The sequence below is a fragment of the Equus caballus genome, chromosome 19, assembly GCF_041296265.1.
Source record: "Equus caballus isolate H_3958 breed thoroughbred chromosome 19, TB-T2T, whole genome shotgun sequence".
NCBI lineage: Eukaryota > Metazoa > Chordata > Mammalia > Perissodactyla > Equidae > Equus > Equus caballus.
Genome location: NC_091702.1, coordinates 33,858,497 through 33,878,536, shown reverse-complemented (window position 1 = coordinate 33,878,536; position 20,040 = coordinate 33,858,497). Strand labels below are relative to the sequence as shown.

Here is a 20,040-nt window from a genome sequence, read left to right as displayed (position 1 = left end):
AGATCTCTATTTACAAAGTTGGAACTTAATTTTTTTGTGACCTGCCTTTTTACTTAATATTATCTCATCAGCAAAGGCTTGTTTTAAATGACTCTAGAAGATTCACTGCGGCATGATAGAATTTAAGCAGAGACACGTCACAATAAACTTCTGTAGCTAGAAGGAAAAGACATAATTATAGCTGTAAGCTAAATCTAGACTTCTCAATCTCTGCAAAACCATGAACTTGGGACTTTCGTGGGGGAGGGTGTTGAAGAATATGCATCTGATCGCAGAAATTATTAATTACAAATACATTGACTTTCTGTTTCTCTCTTCTTTGCCTCTCAGTCCAGAAATTAGCAAGTGTTAAGATACGATTCAGAAATGCCAAGGATACGAGTCATTCACTTTCACAGATCTTTACTTTGTTGTTTTAACCTTTGTGAAATCATGATAGGAATGTTTGCCAAAACCTTACCAGTGGACAAAGCAATGGCTAGCAAATGCTATTGTGCACCAGAATCACTGGGGGGATTTATTAAAAATGCAAAGACGCAATCCCCAGAGATCCACACTCAGTGAGTCTGGGGTGAGATCTGGAATCTGCATTTTTACCAAACTCTCAAGGTTTTTCAGTTGCAGCTGGTCCAAGGAACACATGTTGACAAATATTGTTCTAAATTAAGGCTGTTGTCCTTCATATTTTTTAAAGTTACCTCGCTATCAATATTTTGGCCTATGGCAACTTGTGTAAAACTAGGTAGATATTTTCCTAGAGAAAATGGTTGGGTGCCAAAAACATAATTATTTCCTCGGAAATAATTGGCAATCCTTTCCAGATGATTTATAACTCTGTGTGTGTGTTTGACTCATCCTTCTCTGATACTGGAGGCAAAGGCGAGTGAGGGAGTGAGGTGTGATGTGCATATTTATTATGCACATGATTAAGAGATGAGAGTGAGAAAATCTGGCCTCTCCTCTGTTTTCTCAGTTGTATCCTAAAGAAATACAGCCAGCGGTTAAAAGCAGAGATGTCCTTCCAACCAAGAGGGCATTTTGCCCCTATGCTTCTTGCCTGTCTCTGACCAGGGTTAAGAGAAACGTGAGATATTCCACCAGGTCTGGTCCTGGTCAGCTGGCTCAGGATGGATTTTTAACGTCAAATTCAGTGCTATTCTCTGAATAAAAAAATATAAACTGAGTTACTTTTTGGATTTAAAAAATTTGTAGAATTTCATGGCAGGGACATGTCACCTCCCCCTTCTATAGCTCTTAAAAATAGGAATCCAACTCATTTTCTAATTTCCCCAAGGCAGAGTTTCTTGTCTAAAGAGGAGTTTATTTCTGGGACTTTTGAAAATTCCTTCAGAACAGTGTTTTCAGGCATGCATAAGAGTGTGCTTCATGTGTGTGGTGATGGACGGTAACAAGTCTTTGGGTGGTGAACATGATGTAATTTACGCAAAAATCAAAATATATGATGATGTACACCTGAAATTTACATAATGTTATAAACCAATGTTACTGCAAAAAAAAAAGAGTGTGCTCAAGTGTAGCTTGCTGGAAACATCATGCCTTCATCAATTATCATGTGCTGAGCTGTCTCCCAGACGCTGACTAGCATCCACTGCCTGGCGTGTGGAACACTTGAGAACGTATGCCTTAATCTGGGTCTGAATCTCAGTGAATACTTTCAGGCAGCATTGAGTCAGTACACTTGACCCTGAAACTCTGTTCTAAAGAGGTTATTAACATACATCTGTGTCATGTTCCGAGGTGGGGGGAAATGATAGCTTGAACCCAAATGCCTTGAACTTGAACACTTGAACTGGGAACCCAAAACTTGAAATTTAAAAAGTGTGAGTCAGGGCCATGCCTGTTTTAATTCCTGACTGGATATCGGGCATTAAGGTTAAACTGGGTGGAATTTCACAGCTGTCGCCTGAGTTCGAAAGTTAGTGAACTAAGCTTCACCAGCCATGGGTCTGGGAGAAACTGATATTTTCATTTTCAATCAGCTGACTCAGCCACATCAAGAGGTTAAACATGAACCTATCTTTGCTTATTAACTCTCATAGAATCTCAGAATTTTCTGTCCTTTTGTCTGCAGTCTCAGTTGCTTCATTTGTGGGTTATTTAATCTATCCACAGTTTCATCTTCTCTTTTCACCGACACCTCATTGGAGGAGAATGAGGAGTCTCCTCTTTGTGAAGTTCTCCCCTGACCCCAGTCAGAACAGTAGGGAAAGGAATCAGTTCCTCCGAAAGCAGGTGGAAGCTAAAAAGCCAGAACGGAGTGCGATGCTGAGACAGCAGGAGCAGCTTTACTGAGCTTCAGGGCAGCATGTGTTTCCAAGGCAGAGTGAAAGGATCCCTTGTAAGTTTCATCAGCAAGGGAGTGGGGCTGTCGGTGATCACTTTTGTCCTAGGGAATCACACTGTTCTATCCAACTGGGATTCACATGAAGTAAGTCAATCTAGGGAAACAGATGTCTATCTGTTTTCTCAGTGGTATTGATTGTAAAGAAATATAGCCCATGGTTAAAAGAAGAGATGTTCTGGGGTCGGCCCCCTGGCCAAGTGGTTAAGTTTGCGCTCTCTGCTTCGGTGACCCAGGGTTTCACCGGTTCGGATCCTGGGTGTGCACCTACCACCACTCCTCAGGCCATGCTGTGGCGGCATCCCACATAGCAGAACTAGAAGGCCCTGCAACTAGAATATACAACTATGTACTGGGGGGTTTTGAGGAGAAGAAGAAGAAGGAAAAAAAAAAAAGATTGGCAACCGATGTTACCTCGGGTGCTAATCTGGAAAAAAAAGAGAGATATTCTTCTAGTCAAGAGGGTAGTTTGTCTATCCAACCCAATTTTGTCTGGCAAAGGTAAAACAAAATAACAGCTATGTTTAGTCCCTAAGCCTGAGAACAAGAATAGTTTATTTTGTAGAGGAACAGCTACAAACCCCCCTCCCCCGACAACAGACTGACCAAGGTGGGGGCTTTGTTTAACCTTCAGTGGCAGAAAATGGAGGTCCATCTATTTCCAAGGGGAAAGAAAACAAAATGGAAAACTGGGAGCCTATTTTGATTTTGACAGAAAAAGTGAAACTTCTGCCCATCATCTCCAAAAGACTTTTTGTGTTTTCACTCTGGTCTTTCCATGAAAGTGTGAAATTATAGGAACCATTTTTTAAAACAGTTTTATTGAGATATATTTTATATACCATACAATTCACCCATTTAAAGTGTACAGTTCAACAGTTTTCAGTATAGTCACAGACATGTGCAACCATCACCAATTTTAGAACATATTCATGACCTCATAAAGGCACCCGGTATCCTTTAGCTATCACACCCCAAATTCCCCATCTCCCCCCAGCCCCCAGCCCTGAGCAACCACTAAATCTACTTTCTGTCTCTATAGATTTCCTTATTCTAGACATTTCTTATGAATGGCGTCATATAATATGTGGTCTTCTGTGCTGGCTTCTCTCACTTATAAACTTACAATGTTTTCAAGATTCATCCTTATTGTAGCATGTGGAAACGTTTGTTAACTAAAGGGTATTTAGCCAAAAACCCAGCTTGACGTAAAGGTGACAAACCACCTATCTGATCCACATTCTAATTACAGGAGTAAAGCATGGCTATTTTCAGATCTTTTAATGAAAATTCAAAGAAATTTTAATTTGTCACTACATTTATTTTTTCAGGTTTGGGTTGTCTTTGGTTAGTAAGACTGCCCTGGAAATTTGTTTTCCTGAATAAATGCCTCTTGTCCTTTCAAATCAGCTAGCTATCTTGCAGATCTTCGAATTTTGTGTCCAAAAGGAATGCTAAAGATTAGCTAAATTTCTAAGGAATGAGGAACCAACCTCTCATTTTAATATAAGATGAATGATGGCCCAAATAGATTATTTGTTTTACCTTGTTAATGACAGAGCCAGAACCAAACCCAGTTCTCTGGCCAGGGAGAACCACGGCCACCTGTGTGCAGCTAATAAAGCTTCCCTTTCCAAAACCTTTAGTTGGGTTAAGGAAGCTAAAATGATGGAGGGAAAGGAATTAACACCTACTGAGCACTTACGTTATGTCAAATCCTATGCTAATCAATTTACTTATATTATTTCATTTAGTCTTCATAACAACCCTATGAGGTCAATACTAATAACCCAACTTTTCATCAACATCATCAACAATTACTAATTTTTTAGCTTCTACTATGTACCAGGTAACGCTTTAGATACTTCATAGACATTCTCTCTAATTCTCACAACAATCCTGACAGCAGAGCTGAGGTTAGGGTGAGGGAGTGAGGTACTCACCTGATGCAAAATTTAAGTGGGGAAGGGGCACTAAAACTCAGTAATCAAGATAAATGATATTTATGATTTTTAAAGCTATAAAAAATATTTTCTTTTTCATGATACTTTAATGTAATATTTAAATGATATTTAATATCATTTAATGATATTTTAATGCAAATGATAATATGTGTATCATTAATAATGGTTATTATAATGTATTGTTATCCATTTCAATAATGCATAATAAATATATGCATAGATGATATTTTAATTTTTTTAATTTTGTATTTATTTTAAAGGTTGACACCTGAGCTAACATCTGTTGCCAATCTTTTTTTAAATTTATTTATTTTTCTTCTTCTCCCTAATGCCCCCCAGTACATAGTTGTATATTCAAGTCCTTCTGGTTGTGCTATGTGGGACGCCACCTCAACATGGCTTGATGAGCGGTGCTAGGTCCATGCCCAGGATCCAAACTGGTGAAACTCTGGGCCACTGAAGTGGAGCATGTGAACTTAACCACTCAACCACAGGGCTGGCCCCTTAATGCAGTATTTTTTTTTTTTTTAAAGATTTTATTTTTCCTTTTTCTCCCAAAGCCCCCGGTACATAGTTGTGTATTTTCAGTTGTGGTTCTTCTGGTTGTGGCAAGTGGGAGGCCGCCTCAGCGTGGCTTGATGAGCGGTGCCATGTCCACGCCCAGGATTCGAACTCGTGAAACCCTGGGCAGCGAAAGCGGAGTGCATGAACTTAACCACTCAGCCACGGGCCGACCCCCTAATGCAGTATTTTTTTTTTTTTTTTTTTGAGGAAGATTAGTCCCGAGCTACCTACTGCCAATCCTCTTTTTGCTGAGGAAGACTGGCCCTGAGCTAACATCTGTGCCCATCTTCCTCTACTTTATACGTGGGATGCCTACCACAGCATGGCTTGACAAGCGGTGCCATGTCCGCACCCAGGATCTGAAGTGGCAAACCCCGGGCCGCTGTGAAGCGGAACATGCGAACTTAACCACTGCACCACCAGCCGGCCCCCCTAACGCAGTATTTTTAAAAGATCAAAATCAATACAAATAAGTCCATGATGAACAAAATATCAAAAATTTTAATATAGACTATCGTCTGTTTTACAACTCTGTGTTATTGTATAATATGAAAAGCCATTTCCAATCAGCCAGCCCTTCCTGGGCCCATGACACCTCCACTTCCTTGCTCAGCAGTTTTTGAAGGTTGACAATGGTGTGTGAACAGATTGAATTACGAAGGGCTATATATATAGTCATGTTTTTTGATTGTAGAGCTTTTATAAACTTTTCCACTTGGTTCAAAATATGGGAGATGGGGCCGGCCTGGTGGCACAGCAGTTAAGTGCGCATGTTCCGCTTCAGCAGCCAGGGGTTTGCCGGCCCGGATCCAGGTGCGGACATGGCACTGCTTGGCAAGCCATGCTGTGGTAGGTGTCCTGTATATAAAAAAAGTAGAGGAAGATGGGCATGGATGTTAGCTCAGGGCCAGTCTTCCTCAGCAAAAAGAGGAGGATTGGCAGCAGATGTAGGTCAGGGCTAATCTTCCTCAAAAAAAAAAAAAAAGGGGAGACTATTTTGAGAGAGAGAGAGATAGTGTTTTTTCTTTTGCCTCAGGCTCAATATGGCTCTGCAAGGCGTTATTATGGCCATCTTACACACGTGAAACTGAGGCCCAGTGAGCTTAGGTAATTAATTATCAGAGGTCTTGTAGCTAGTAGGCAATGGAGTTGGACCTCAAACTTAGGTCTGATTCCAAAACCCATAGTCTTTCTAAAATCAGGTTGCATTTTTAAGACACTAGACCAAGGTTGGCAAACTTTTTCTGTAAAGAGCCAGATATTTTCAGCTCTGTGGGCTATCGGTCACTGTTACAACCACTCACCTCTGCCTTATGACAGGAAGGTAGCCATAAACACATAAATGGGCATGGCCAGATTTGGCCCATGGGCAATCACGCACTAGATTATAACAAAACATCTCAGGCACAAACCATAAACACATAAATGGGCATGGCCAGATTTGCCCCATGGGCAATCATGCACTAGATTATAACAAAACATCTCAGGCACAAATACATGTCTCTGAAGATGTTATAGCCAGATGTCCCTGACATCCTACTTGGATATATTTCTTTTAATTTTACAGAAAGAAAGCAAGAAATGATAATCAGGCCCACTCTACATAGTCTAAATTCCTCGCTGGATGAGAGACATCACCATCCAATTGTAATTTTCCAATTGTCAACAGGAAATGGCATTTCAGAGTAATTGAATTTCAAAGTAGTCTTAAAAGGAAAGGCAAAGTTTCTTCTGTTTCAAATAAACACTAATCGAAGAGATTAAACTTTAGAAACCAGTTTAACACGTTCTGTGGTTACTCAGTTTGGCTCTATTAATACTACCTCTAAGCAAACTTGACTTTGTAAGAAAACGACAAAATAATCAAAAGAAGTTTGCTTTCTGAAGGCATGCATGTAATCATTTTAGAAATAGCAACATAGAACTATATTTATGAGGGTGAAGCGATTTAACAAATTTGCTATTCATAAATAAATATCCAGTGCTTACATGCTCTCCAAATTGCCTGAGGATTTAGGTTCCCACAACAAGACAAGTTCCTGTGCTAGATCCTGGGGGCACAACACTGGACCCAAAAAACCACATAGCACCCGCCCTCAAGGAGCTTAACCTAGTTTGTCACATGGTCCAAAATAAGATAATTTTTTCTTTCCAGAAGAAGATTCGCCCTGAGCTAACATCTGTGCACATCTTCCTCTTTTTGGTGTGTGGGTCTCCACCACAGCATGGCTGAGCCCAGGAGCTGAACCTGGGTCCCTGAGGTGGACTGCACTGAACCTAACCACTAGGCCACAGGGCTGGACCCAAAATAAAATAATTTTAATGTTTTCTTTTTAAAGTGTTATTAATTCTGAGGGGAAAAGGGTTAATAACTGTAGGCAATTTTAAACTAAACCATCAGAAATGGAATACATGACCCATTTTTGTTTGCATATTATTTTCCAGGCCTTGTCACCTGCAGATATATTTTTCCATAGTTTCAGTCATAATGCGTGTGCTATTTCATACTCCATTTATTTTACAAACATTACACCATACACTCTTTGTGGTCCTCATATGGTCATTCTGAACAGCTGGATAATGTGTCATCAGGTTGATACTCATTTATTCAGGAAATATTTGTTGATGCTATCTCTGAACCAGGCTCTGTTATTGCCACTGGGACTACACCAATAGATAAACAGACAAATATATCAGTTGTTTTAGAGCTTCTACCCTACTAGGGGAAGTTATTTCAGAATAAAGAAAGAATGCTTCAGGTACGTGGTAGAAAAAAGCAAGTAATATTGAAGAAGGAAGGTTCTCTGGAGTGGAATTCAATACAAGAAAAAAGTAGAATAATATCTATAAATCCTGGGGGAAAGACCATTGTTCAAAACCAGGTCATCATTTAGGCCAAGGAATTCACTTACAGGCATGAATGAACTGAGAAACTGTATTATCCACTAGCCCTTCTTGAAAAGACAGCAAGATAGGGGTGGCCCTGTGGCCTGATGATTAAGTTGGTGCGCTCTGCTTCAGTGGCTTGGATTTGCACGTTTGGATCCTGGATGCAGACCTACACTGCTCATCAGCCATGCTGTGGCAATGACCCACATATAAAATAGAGAAAGATTGGCACAGATGTTAGTTCAGGGCTAATTTTCCTCAGCCAAAAAAAAAAAAAACTAGACAGTAAGAGCTTTTCATCAGCGGTGAGTGGAGAAACCTAAGGAAAGGACTCACAGTGAATGGTGATTGTGTACATTATGGAAATGAAGTTATATACCCTGGGAAACATGATTCCAGAAGGTAATTTTTATATAGAGCCCATTCTCACTACTCATGGTAGTTACGTTCTATAAAGTCACTGCAAACACTGAATTTGCGAATACTGAATGATGGTTCCTAGGAGAAATATAGGGTTAGGTTCCTGTCAGCCTCTGGTTACAAGATTTTTGTTGACCAATCAACACATAATCTTATTTTATGTGTGTTTCTGTTTAAAGACACCTTATTTAGTATATATTGTGGATTTATTAACATTGAACTCACGGCCAGCAGCACCGTCACTCATGTCTGAATGAAGCTTGTCTAACATATGTATTTTCTCTGTAAGGCACATTACAGCCTTCTTGAGTTTAGGAACACCAGACAGCCTTCAGGACTGTGCTTGGGGGCCATTTTAAACAGCAAAATCATCAAGAAGCAAAAAACATGGCAGTAAAATAGACCATGAAAAGGACGTTTGTTATGACAGCTGAGACAAGAAGGTGGAGTGTTGCTGTGTTTGACCTCAGCTAAGAGTGGACATGGTGGGCAGCTCAATCTTTTTGCTGCTCTGTTCATGTCCGTGGATGACCACAAAAGAACCCTGAGTACTGATTTTTGGGGTTACAGTTACATTTTAATGAGTAGGTGAATTCACAAATATGAAATTCACAAATAATGAGGATTGACTGTATTTTGACAATGGGGACAAAAAGTGTATGTTTATCTGTGTGTATGTATGTTCTGAAGGAGGGTCAAGGAGGCTATATGAGAGGCGATATAAGGCATTAACTTTTTCATCTTTCTTGGTAGAGAATAAGGAGACAGAACAGATACAGTAAACAGAACAGAAACTCTCTGATGATACACCAATACATAGAGGCTTAACTACTTATTTTTAAACTAACAAAGGATGAACTAAAAATAATTTTTTTAATTTTTAATTTTTTGAGGAAGATTAGCCCTGAGCTAACATCTGCCACCAAAACTCCTGTTTTTGCTGAGGAAGACTGGCCCTGAGCTAACATCCGTGCCCATCTTCCTCTACTTTATATGTGGGACGCCTGCCACAGCATGGCTTGACAAGCGGTGCCATGTCCACACCCGGAATCTGAACTGGCTAACCCTGGGCGGCCAAAGTGGAATATGCGAACATAACTGCTGTGCCACTGGGCCGGCCCCTAAAAATAGTTTTATAACTGATAAAAATCAAGAGGTAGACATTAGATGAGTATGGAGAAGTATTGAGTGTGCTAATGCCTCCTCATTTATAACAGAGGATCATTACATACTGTCTCAAGTTACTAAAGCAAAGTCTGGAGCATGATAAGGAAAGACAACCGTTCCGACAAAGGTCAGCAGCAGGACATGTGGCAGAAGTTATGCTCCACCACAGTCTGAAATACAGTTTCCAGATGCCCAAAAATCCTTGCTAGGGATTCACATTGGTGGATAATTAAGTCTGAATAAATATACCCAAGTCTGGAACAGTTCTGCTTGTAGTCTATTTCCTGCCTACAGTCCACACATTTACATCCCATGAAATAGAGACTTAAGCATTTCATATAAAGTTATAAAGGTAAACACCAGAAGAATTAAAGCAGGCTATAAACTTCCTAGTGTGAGAAAGAAAACATAAATGAAACAACAGAGAGACAGCACAATCCATATAGTATTAGAAAATACAGCATTACCGTATGAAATCCAAGTGTGTCAGTTTCGGTCCTCCAAGAAGCAGACACCAAGAAGGGATTGGACACGTAAGAGATCTATTGGAGGACAGGTGTGAAGGATAAAGCCGGCGGGAATAGGCAGAAAGAGCTTTCACGCCGTGATGCTGATCTGACACCTAGGAAGCAGAGGGGAAACGAAGGATTGGGTAGAAAGAGCTTCAGCATGGTTCTGAGAAGATTTCAGCCAGGCTGATGGGGAGTCCCTGAGCCAAAGTTGCCCATTACTGGAATCCCACATGAAGCAGGAATGGCCACCTTGGCCTGACCCTAGTAGACTACAGTGCTCGGTCACTGGCTGGGAGCAGCCTGGCGGAGCCGTGGTTTTCGTGTGAACACTGTGGGGCAGCTGGAGGCACAGTCAACTCAGCCGTGCTCCCTGCAGCACATTCCCTTGAAGGCAGATCTGAGTGAGGCACCAGATCTGTGATGCCAATAAATGTGAACTTGCTTGTTTTTTTTAAAAAGGGCTCCCAGATTGGGTCATAAAACAAAACCCAGCTAGATAATATATGTAAGACCCCCTAACCCGAACAGATTCAAAGGTTAAAAAAAGGATACAAAACATTCCAGGTAAATGCTAACAAAAAGAAAACCAAGTTATGGTAATAATATCATTTGATGGAATTCAAGGCAAATGGAGCACATTAAAATGAAAAGGATACAATACCTGGAATATTAAGTCTAGGTAATAAAAGTAAAAATCTATGAAACTAAAACTTAATAATTTGGGGAACTTGAATTTGCTCTTCAGTGTAACATTGTTATGCTTTGCAAAATGAGTCCCCCATTGTTGGCATTTCCAGATGTAAGAGAAGAAGATTTGTGAATCCCAGACCAGGCCAAACTCCCTATTTAAATTCCCATTTTAGGGCCAGCCCAGTGGCGCAGCGGTTAAGTGCACATGTTCTGCTTCGGTGGCCCAGGGTTTGCCGGTTCAGATCCCAGGTGCAGATGTGGCACCCCTTGGCAAGCCATGCTGTGGCAGGTGTCCCACATATAAAGTAGAGGAAGATGGGCACGGATGTTAGCTCAGGGCCAATCTTCCTCAGCAAAAAGAGGAGGATTGGCAGCAGTTAGCTCAGGGCTAATCTTCCTCAAAAAAAAAAATTCTCATTTTATACCACATCTCTTTTACATGGCATATATCACAGGTTGCAATTTTATACTTATTTGTGTGTTTTATTTCATTCATGACTGACTCTTTAAAATGCCACCTGACACAGAACCTAGGATGGAGTAGATGTTTGCTGAATGAATTGCACATTTCCTCCGAGATTGAGAGATAACATAGGTAAACCTGTTATAATATTTAGTATTGAGAGAGAGGAACAAGGAAATCTGGTTTTCACTCATTCCTTACGATGGACTTTTCTAGAATATAATGCCACTGTAAAAATAACTAAGACATTAAAAATATATGAAGTCAGAGTGGTTTTATCAAACGAAAAATAAAAATCCATTTGTTCTGCCCTTCTTGCCTTTCAGTAACTGTCCCTTTTAAGGGCTTCTAGTAAAGACTCAGAAAGTCAAGGACATTGGTTGAGTTGCTCCATAGACGTTAAAGTTGGCAGTTGCTGCTGAAAAATAGCTCTGGCCCCAACTTTGCGACTCTTCTCCGAGCCTTCCAAGGACCCAGATACGTGACTTTTGACACACTGACCTAATATTGCTCATTTGGCTCAAAACGCACAGACACATTAATTAAAGAGTCTTCTCTGGAAAAGGATCTCTCTCTTCCCCAGTATGACCTCAATCATAACCTCCACAGCATTCCTCTCTTGGGCTGGTAGGTGGCAAGTGAAAGATGACATAGTTTCCTCAGGCCACCTGGTGAGTCAGTCACACAACCAGGAAGAAAACCCAGTTTTACTGATGGCTAAGACCAAGAGGCTCAGCCCTACCCATGATATCGTCTATTCAATAAAATGACTAATTAAACAGCCAATTACTTACTCCAGGACTTGCTGTACAAGCACTAGACAAGTTTCAGTCCCCATTCTCCAGGACCGTGCAATCTACAGCAAGAGAAAAATGAAGGAGGCCAACGGATAGAGAAAATATTTACATAGATGAGTAAGTTCTGGCATCTCATGCACAGAGTGGTGACCATAGTTAACAATACTGTATTGTATACTTGAAATTTGCTAAGGGAATAGACCTTAAATGTTCTTGCCGTGCACACACACACACAAACACACACACACAAAAGGTAATTATGTGAGGTGATGGGTGTCTTAACAACTAACCTTGTCGTGGTAATCATTTCATAATATATGCATATATCAAATCATCATGTTGTATACCTTAAGCTTACACAGTGTTATGTGTCAATTATATCTCAATAAAGCTGGGGGGAAAGGGGAAAAAAAAGAGAGACAGGATTTACATTGTGAGCATGCCTCATTGCATGTGCTACTTGACAGGGTGGAGTAAAAGGAGGAATGTGTACATTTGGGGCTCAGTTTTTAATTATTATTTTCTAGGGTGAGGGATTTCAAAGCTTCCTTAATTTTTAACCTTTGATTTGAGTTTCTGTTGCTCATTCTATTTTGGAACTTCACTCACTCTTGAGTACCAGAGCCTGTGCAAGAAGTTTCAAAGAAAAGCGTACATGAATGGATTCACGTCATCAAGAAAGGGTAGAGACCCCAGGATGAAGGCTACTCTGAGGCTCAGAATGAGGGAGGAGCAATTCCTGGGTGTGCAAGCGTAAATTCACTGAGAATAGGGGTCCTGGGCAAGTGGTTCCTAAATTCCTATTGGAGGACTAGAACTAAGAACAGATGGTTCCCAAGGCTCTCTTGTCCGCTGTTGGCCAGTTCCAAGCCAATAGTCTTCCCCATCTGTTCCCTCCTCTTAGAATGGGCGTCTGTAGGGCCTTTCCCCTTCTCCTGGGTAACTAAAGGACCATCTCCAACTTGCAGGCAGGGATTGTTTGTGCTCCGCTTCACCTCCTTCTTGGCTATTCTCTCAGCCAAGCAGGACGTGGGAGAGTGGGTCACAAGACGGTTTTAAATAATTCTTATAATTAAAGAAAATACTGTCTTCCCAATCATTATATTATTGTGTCTGGATACCAATGTGGATCAGGGGTTTACTTTTATTTTATTTGGTCATGGTTCTTGATCAAGGCGTTATATACTGTCGCAAAAGTAACAGTCTCACTATCCAAGGACCCCCAAGTCCTCCTTCCTTCCTACCCATTCTTCCATCTTGCAACTTGATCTTTAAGTTCATTTCCAACTCCCTGTGTGCCTCCAAGCAGAAGTCTTTATTATTCCTATCTGCTTTCGTTTTCTCATTTCAGAACTCACAGCCTCTCTCCTGCTTTGTACGTCACTGATACGACCTTGTCCCCTTTCTTCTTCCTTTTATTTAAGCTTTTTATTTGGAAATAATTTTAAACTTGCAGAAAAGCTACAAGAATGAAAAAATACACAGGACACCAATAACCCTTACACAGATTCACCTATTGTTAAAATTTTGCTTTTAACAATGTAGGCTTTGTCATTTGCTATCTTGTCTTCCTTAATTTTTTTTTCTTGTTTTTAAAGATTGACACCTGAGCTAACATCTGTTGCCAGTCTTTTCTTTTTTTTTTCTTCTCCCCAAAACCCCCCAGTCCATAGTTGTATATTCTAGTTGTAGGTCCTTCTGGTTGTGCTATGTGGGATGCTGCCTCAGCATGGCCTGATGAGCGGTGCCGTGTCTGTGCCCAGGATCGGAACCAGCAAAACCCTGAGCTGCCGAAGCCGAGTGTGAGAACTTAACCACTCGGCCACGGGGCCAATCCCCTTAATTTTTTTTTCTCTAAGCCATTTGAGAACAAGTTGGCCATTTACTTATAAATACTTCAGTTGTATTTCCTAAGAATTAGGATTTTTTTCTAATATCACAATCATGATATGGTTATCAACCTCAATTAATTTAAAATTGATACCATACTTTTATCTAATTTAGTGTCCACATCCTAACTTCCTCTCTCCTCCATTTATTTATTTCTTTGTTTGTTTGTCTATCTATTTATTTTTTATGGAATCATCGATTCCTAATTTTTTCCAAAGGCCTATAATGCATTACTGTCCTTAATTATTCTGTGCTGAAATTATCCCAGATTTAGCCAGTGGAAGCCCCTTCAAGCTGTCTCCTGTGTCCTTGTGACATGTTTTTAAACACTCCTTTACTCTCTGCCGTAACAAGATATTCCAGAGTCATCTTACGCTGTTCCCCTCCCCATCCCCAATCTTTCTTCTAAGGCCATCCTTGGAGCCTGCTCAGCAGGATGAATGCTTGAGGAGCAAAGATGGAGAGGATCCAAGAAAGGCCGCCTTGGTCAACAGTTTTAGATGCTACTGAAAGGCTCAGGGCAAGGTACATCACATCCTCCACCACTGTCCCAGGAGGGTGCTCTGGACAAGGAAAGAGGTGCTCAGACCAGGCAGATTCAGTTAGAGTCGTCTACCACATGCTGGGCACTGTGAGGGATACACAGGGTTATAAGACACCATTCCGGGAGATTGTGGTCTAGCAGGAAGACGTGTCTGTCCATAAATGCCCATAATACACCCCTGGAAATGTTTCCGTTATGCTGTCAATAAGGTACATAAAGGGGTTTGGGGAGTTCTGGGATGAAGGATAGTACTTATGGCTGGAAGATCTGGAGAAGGCTTCATTGAGGTGACTTTTGTGTTAGACCTTGAAGGAGGTCAGGATTTGGAAAAATGATTTCCCTGGTGAAAAAGAAGTCACTACTTATGAACTCCGAATCAGGTATGACTTTGCAACTTCATTCAACCAGATCCAGCCTCCTGCTAATTGCTATAAGCCACACAGAAAGAACTTCAGTGATTATAGGCCAGCACTCTTGCTTGATACTCAACCAAGGAAAGAACTGTCATGATGTTGTCTAATTTTTATTTTCAGACACAAAGGAAACATGTCCTTCATTCACCAGATTGAGCTTTTCCAGTGCAGTGATTGGTACGGGACTAAATGTGAAGTTGTTGCTTTACACAAGGAGAAATCCGACCTGTGCACAAGTCATCAACCCCACGGCCATGGGGAACTTGAACGTGACGAAGAAAACCACCTTCCTTGTCCATGGATTCAGGCCAACAGGCTCCCCTCCAGTTTGGATCGAGGACTTAGTAGAGGGTTTGCTCTCTGTAGAAGACATGAACGTGGTTGTTGTCGATTGGAATCGAGGAGCTACAACTGTAATATACACCCGTGCCTCTAATAAGACCAGAAAAGTAGCAATAATCTTGAAGGAATTTATCGACCAGATGTTGGTAAGGGAGAATTCTCTTAGATGATTCTGGGCCAAATTGAGACTGGGCCATTACCTAGAGATTTAAAGCCAAGAGATATCTGCAGTGAACAGGGGGACTATTTTTCAAATTTGAATAAGCCCCAGGGAAAGTGGGGGAAGGGCTGGAGGGAACGCCCATAGGTATGGTTGTGCAGGTTGTGCACTGCTAGGGCACCCATCTAAGGAAGCACCACTGTCCCTGTAAACACTGTGGATTTACACATTTTATTATGATAATTTTCTAGCAATACCAGCAAAGCGTCCTTAAGAGGGGGCATCTTTTTCTAATTCCCATATAGATGCCTTATGAGTAGGAGAGGTTCTGTCTAGGAGTTTCCTGGTTTCAAGGCATACTGCTTCCTCAACTTCTATAAGCTCTTCCTTTTCTTAGAAATGCCAGAAGTTTAGTGACCAGATTATTCCAAACCAAAACTGATACACATGGTCTGGTGAGAGATTTTTGTGTGTGTATGATTTATGTTTTTAGAAGACTTACAAAGATTAAGTAAATCCTAAATTTTATTTAGTGATCTATCTCATGAATTGCCCATTATGAAAAAAAAGTGACGATATGAGGACTATTTCAGAGAGAATCAGGCCTGATGGCCACCGTGGCCGGGGGTGGCATAAGCTTTACACAAGCTCCACCACCTAAGCCACAGCCCTGGGAAAGTGAATATTAAAATGATTCATGACAGGCTGTCCCAGCAGACTACGGTCAATGTTGTCCCCTCCCCCTTTCTTTCCTTCCTTCTCCATAGTGACTTCATTAACTGGGCCAGCATGAAGATAAAGGAGCTCATCAAAATGTTTTGGCGCCCTTCTCCCCAAGTGGGAAGGTTTTAGAGCTGTCTTACTTTGGTTTCTAGCAGAAGCAGGAATGGAGGCACCACGCCCGACAGGTTAAGGCACAGGTTAGGAGTTGGATAGACTGGTTCGAATCCCGCTCTGCCCCTCCCCAAGTGCCTGACCTTGGGCAGATTAGTTCAACTGTAGGCCTCAGTTTCCTCATCTGTATTATCAAAATAATAGTATCTACTTTGTGGGGCGATGTGACATTTAAATGAGATAATGGGTATAAGGTGCTTAGAAGTGTTTCCCCAAAGTCAACAGTTAGAAAATGTCTCCAAGTGTTGTCACCATCTTGGCCCCTCACAATTTATAATGATGGTCCTCTTGGAATTTCAGGCAGCAGGAGCTTCTCTTGATGACATTTATATGATTGGAGTAAGTCTAGGAGCCCACATATCCGGGTTTGTTGGAGAGATGTACAATGGGCAGCTGGGGAGAATTACAGGTAAGGCTTCCTGTGAATGAGCACGGGGCAGTCAGGCTGGGCAGAGTGTTAACTGAGGGAGCATGACACAGGCAACCCAAATCCTTGGGTTTGAAGCCAGCTCTTCCAATTACTTAACCTCTCAGAGTGTGTGTCTTCTTGTGCAAAGGAGAGACCATAATAATATTGACCTCAGGGTATTATTTAATAAAATCTAGGCAAAGCACTTTGTAAATTGTATATGCCACAGCAAAGATAGGTGGTGATTTTATTTCCCTTATGCTAGAAAAACAGCTACGTCCCATGGGATTTGCTCTGTGCCCTCCAAGCAGATAGCTTTCTTCTTTTCATTTAATCCAGGATGGTTTCAACTATACACCTAATATGTTTCCCTCCCAGGCACAGCTGGAGTCTCACGAAAGGAAAATGAGATGGGAATTTTGATGGCTGGGGCTTACTCTTTGAATAAAAGCTTTCAGGGCAAAGCTGAATGAAAACCCTCAGATAGACAGCAGGTGAATCCCCAAACAAAGCTTCCCCAGAGCTACGAAGGAAGGGCTGAGGGAGGCTTTCTCTTGCAGAGACTCAAGGCTTCTTTTATTCATACCTTTCCCAGAATCCATCCTCACACAGAGGTAGCGATCTTAAATCTAGGGAATTTGGAAGGCAGAAGTGAACGGAGGGAGGAGACATTCAAACCAACTACTTTGGGAAGTAAGCTTTTAGGGCCACAAGGTGCTACTTAACTTGACAGGTAGCCCTGGGAAAGTCGTTCTTTCTCTCTCTCTCTCTCACATACACACACACACACACACAGACACCCCACATTGCCTAGTGTCTCCTCTTACCCGGGTACTTGAGGTCACATTGTTTTTCCTGGCTGGTTTTTTCTTACTTTCACCCCAAAGGCCAAGGCTGTCCTCATCTTCTTATTTACCTGCTTTCCTAGGGAGGCAAAGCGCTTTTTCAGTTTTTTAAATTATTGTTGTTACTATGTTTTATAAAGCAATGTGTGCTTTTTTAAAATTTCATTTTCCCTTATGGGTACAAAGGACAGATGGCTTGAATTTGCTTGCATCCCTTATCTGTTGGGAGCTCCTCTTTTGGCGGGTGGTACATTCCCCATTAGTGCGTTTAGACGCTGACTGGCTCTACCTCCCCCAAAAAAGTCCTAATTTGTAGTGTTTGCTGATTTCCATGGTGCAATACTCCACCGTGACTGATTTCAAGCTACCAACCTGACATCACTGACGGCAAAGTTTGGGAAGAGATGAGCAGAATCTGCTCTCCAGTGCTGGTCCTAGGGGCCTCCGGGCCACCATGGCCTTATTCTATCTACCCACCCCCCACCCCGCCCCCTCTCCTGGGTTTTGCTCCTCCGCCTCCCAGCAAACCTGTTCCCATGACTACTTTGAATGTGAATGCGATGTAACCTGGTCTCTGAGCATGGAAATTCCCTGAGCCAGCCTTCCTTCCACTCTGGGCCCACGTGGCCCACTCTGTGGCCTGCACCCAGCCAATGGTTCACGGCTCAAGTTTCTGTCTGCTGACTTCCTTATGCTCTCCTGATTCTTCATCCTATCTGAGCCCCAAGGTCAATCTCAGCTGCCCCTCAGAGCAGTTTCAGGAGTAAAGTGTCTCCCTTCCTCGCTCACCTCCCACTGCCTTGCCTGAGTAGACTCACTGGATTGTGCAGCGGGAATCTGGCCCAGAACTCAAGGACCCGATTCACTCCCAAGGCCCCAGAACCCGACGGTTCTGCTTGTTATTTACTAGGCTGTATTGGTTGCTTCATCTCTTCCACTTCCCTTTCTTTCCTCTGCCTTTCCTTTTGCTTTTCCTCTCCAGGCACATCTCCTGGTTTTACTTCTCATTAACTTCTCCAGCAGAAGATGGCAGAGCATGAACAGATTTTAAAATATTTCAAGTACCTGATCACTTGATAATGCATTAAATTTGATTCTCAAATGCAAGGGCATGTAAAAGTCACCTAGGAGTGCTGGTTACAATTCCGACTTGCTGAATCCGCATTCTGGGGTTGGGGTCCAGGAATTTGTACTTTTAACCAGAAGATGCAGGTGGTCTGAACACCACACTTTAGGAAACAACCATAGGGCTGTGCTGTCCAATATAGTAGCCACTAGCCACGTGCGGCCATTGAGCACCTGAAATGTGGCTAATACAAATTGAGATGTGCTGCAAATACAAATACACGCCGGATTTCGAAGACTAACTACAAAGAATATTTAAAAACTCTCAAAGTTGTTAATATTGATTACACATTGAAGTGATAATATTTAGGATATAGTGGGTTAAATAAAATGTATTATCAAAATTAATTTTCCTTATTTCTTTTTACTTTTTAAAACCGGCTTCTAGAAAATTTTAAAGTATATATGTGGCTCACAGTATATTTCTATTGCACAGCACTGCCTTAAATACTTCATGGTGACCTTGGGGATGGGAGTGAGAGTCCCTGAAACTGCATGCAAAATGTTGGATGTCTGTCCTGGGAGAGGTCCAGAGCTTTCATCAAATTCTCAAGCCAGTTAATGCTGCAATAAAAACCAAGGATCAATATCTAGACACTTTTCTGGTGATCTTAGAGCAACGAGAAAGAGCTCGATTTTCCCATTTTGTTTCTATTCTATAATAATCTCAAAATGTTCTTGATTCAGATCCAGAAGTCCTTTTATAAGTCTTCTGAAGTAGCTATTAATTCTACCTCCATTTTGCAGACAAGGAAACAGAGGTTCAGAGAAGTAAAGTAACCCACCTAAGGTCACACAGCTGCTGGTGTTAGGTTTGGGGCTCCATGTCACATCTATCTGACTCCAGTGGTCTCTGCCGACACAAAATACGCAGCTTTTTAGGGCAGGTTAACTGTGTTTTTTGTCGGACATTGTAAGCTGATCATTTGCTCTGGCTTATCACTGAAGAGATCATATGCCCAAGTTTACTGTGACAGTCCCCATTTGAGCCTGTTGTCCTGGTATAATTATTAATAGCACCCTCATCACTTTCAGAATTGCCCTGGTTTGGACTTTGTGTAGTAAGCCGATTTATCTGCCGTGGATCTGAGGTTGCCATAAACTGGGGCTCTCATGGTTTATTTTCTTCGACAGGAAGTGGTGCCGTCTTAGGAGACGGGGCTGCTTCCGCAGCAGACCCTTTCCTAGGTTAGGAGTTTCTTATTCTGTGTGGAGAATATCCTGTGGCCTTGGGTGCCCACATGTTGATCAGTCTCCTCCCACATCAGTTTCAGCTGGGAGCAGACAAACGGGGAAGAAAAGCTGGGGAGAAAAAAGAGAAAGAGATAAGGAAAGGAGGCAGACGAAGACAAGCCTCAAGGAGCAAAAGAGTATTGAGAGAGGGGAAATGGAGAGAGTGAGGCTAGAACAGGAAAACTGAGGCCAAGTTGCCATCTCTCAGATTTTATAACACCAGGGGATGGGAGATGTCATTTAAAATGACATTCTTAGATAACTTCGAGACATACCTTGAAACCTTCTTCACTACGGGTAGGTTTCTAGCAAGCAGGGCTTTTTGGAAACACTGGTGTTTTTTTCTTCTTGGGTTTT

General features: G+C 41.7%; 1 protein-coding gene across 1 annotated transcript in view; it reads left to right on the top strand.

Moving 5' to 3' along the window:
- Positions 1-20,040, top strand: part of LIPH (lipase H) — a 48,829-nt gene that overhangs the window by 1,978 nt on the left and 26,811 nt on the right. Inside the window, exons 2-3 of the mRNA XM_014732788.3 lie at positions 14,796-15,163; positions 16,372-16,480. Of these exons, the coding sequence (XP_014588274.1) occupies positions 14,796-15,163; positions 16,372-16,480 (477 nt within the window). The remainder of the gene's footprint in view (positions 1-14,795; positions 15,164-16,371; positions 16,481-20,040) is intronic.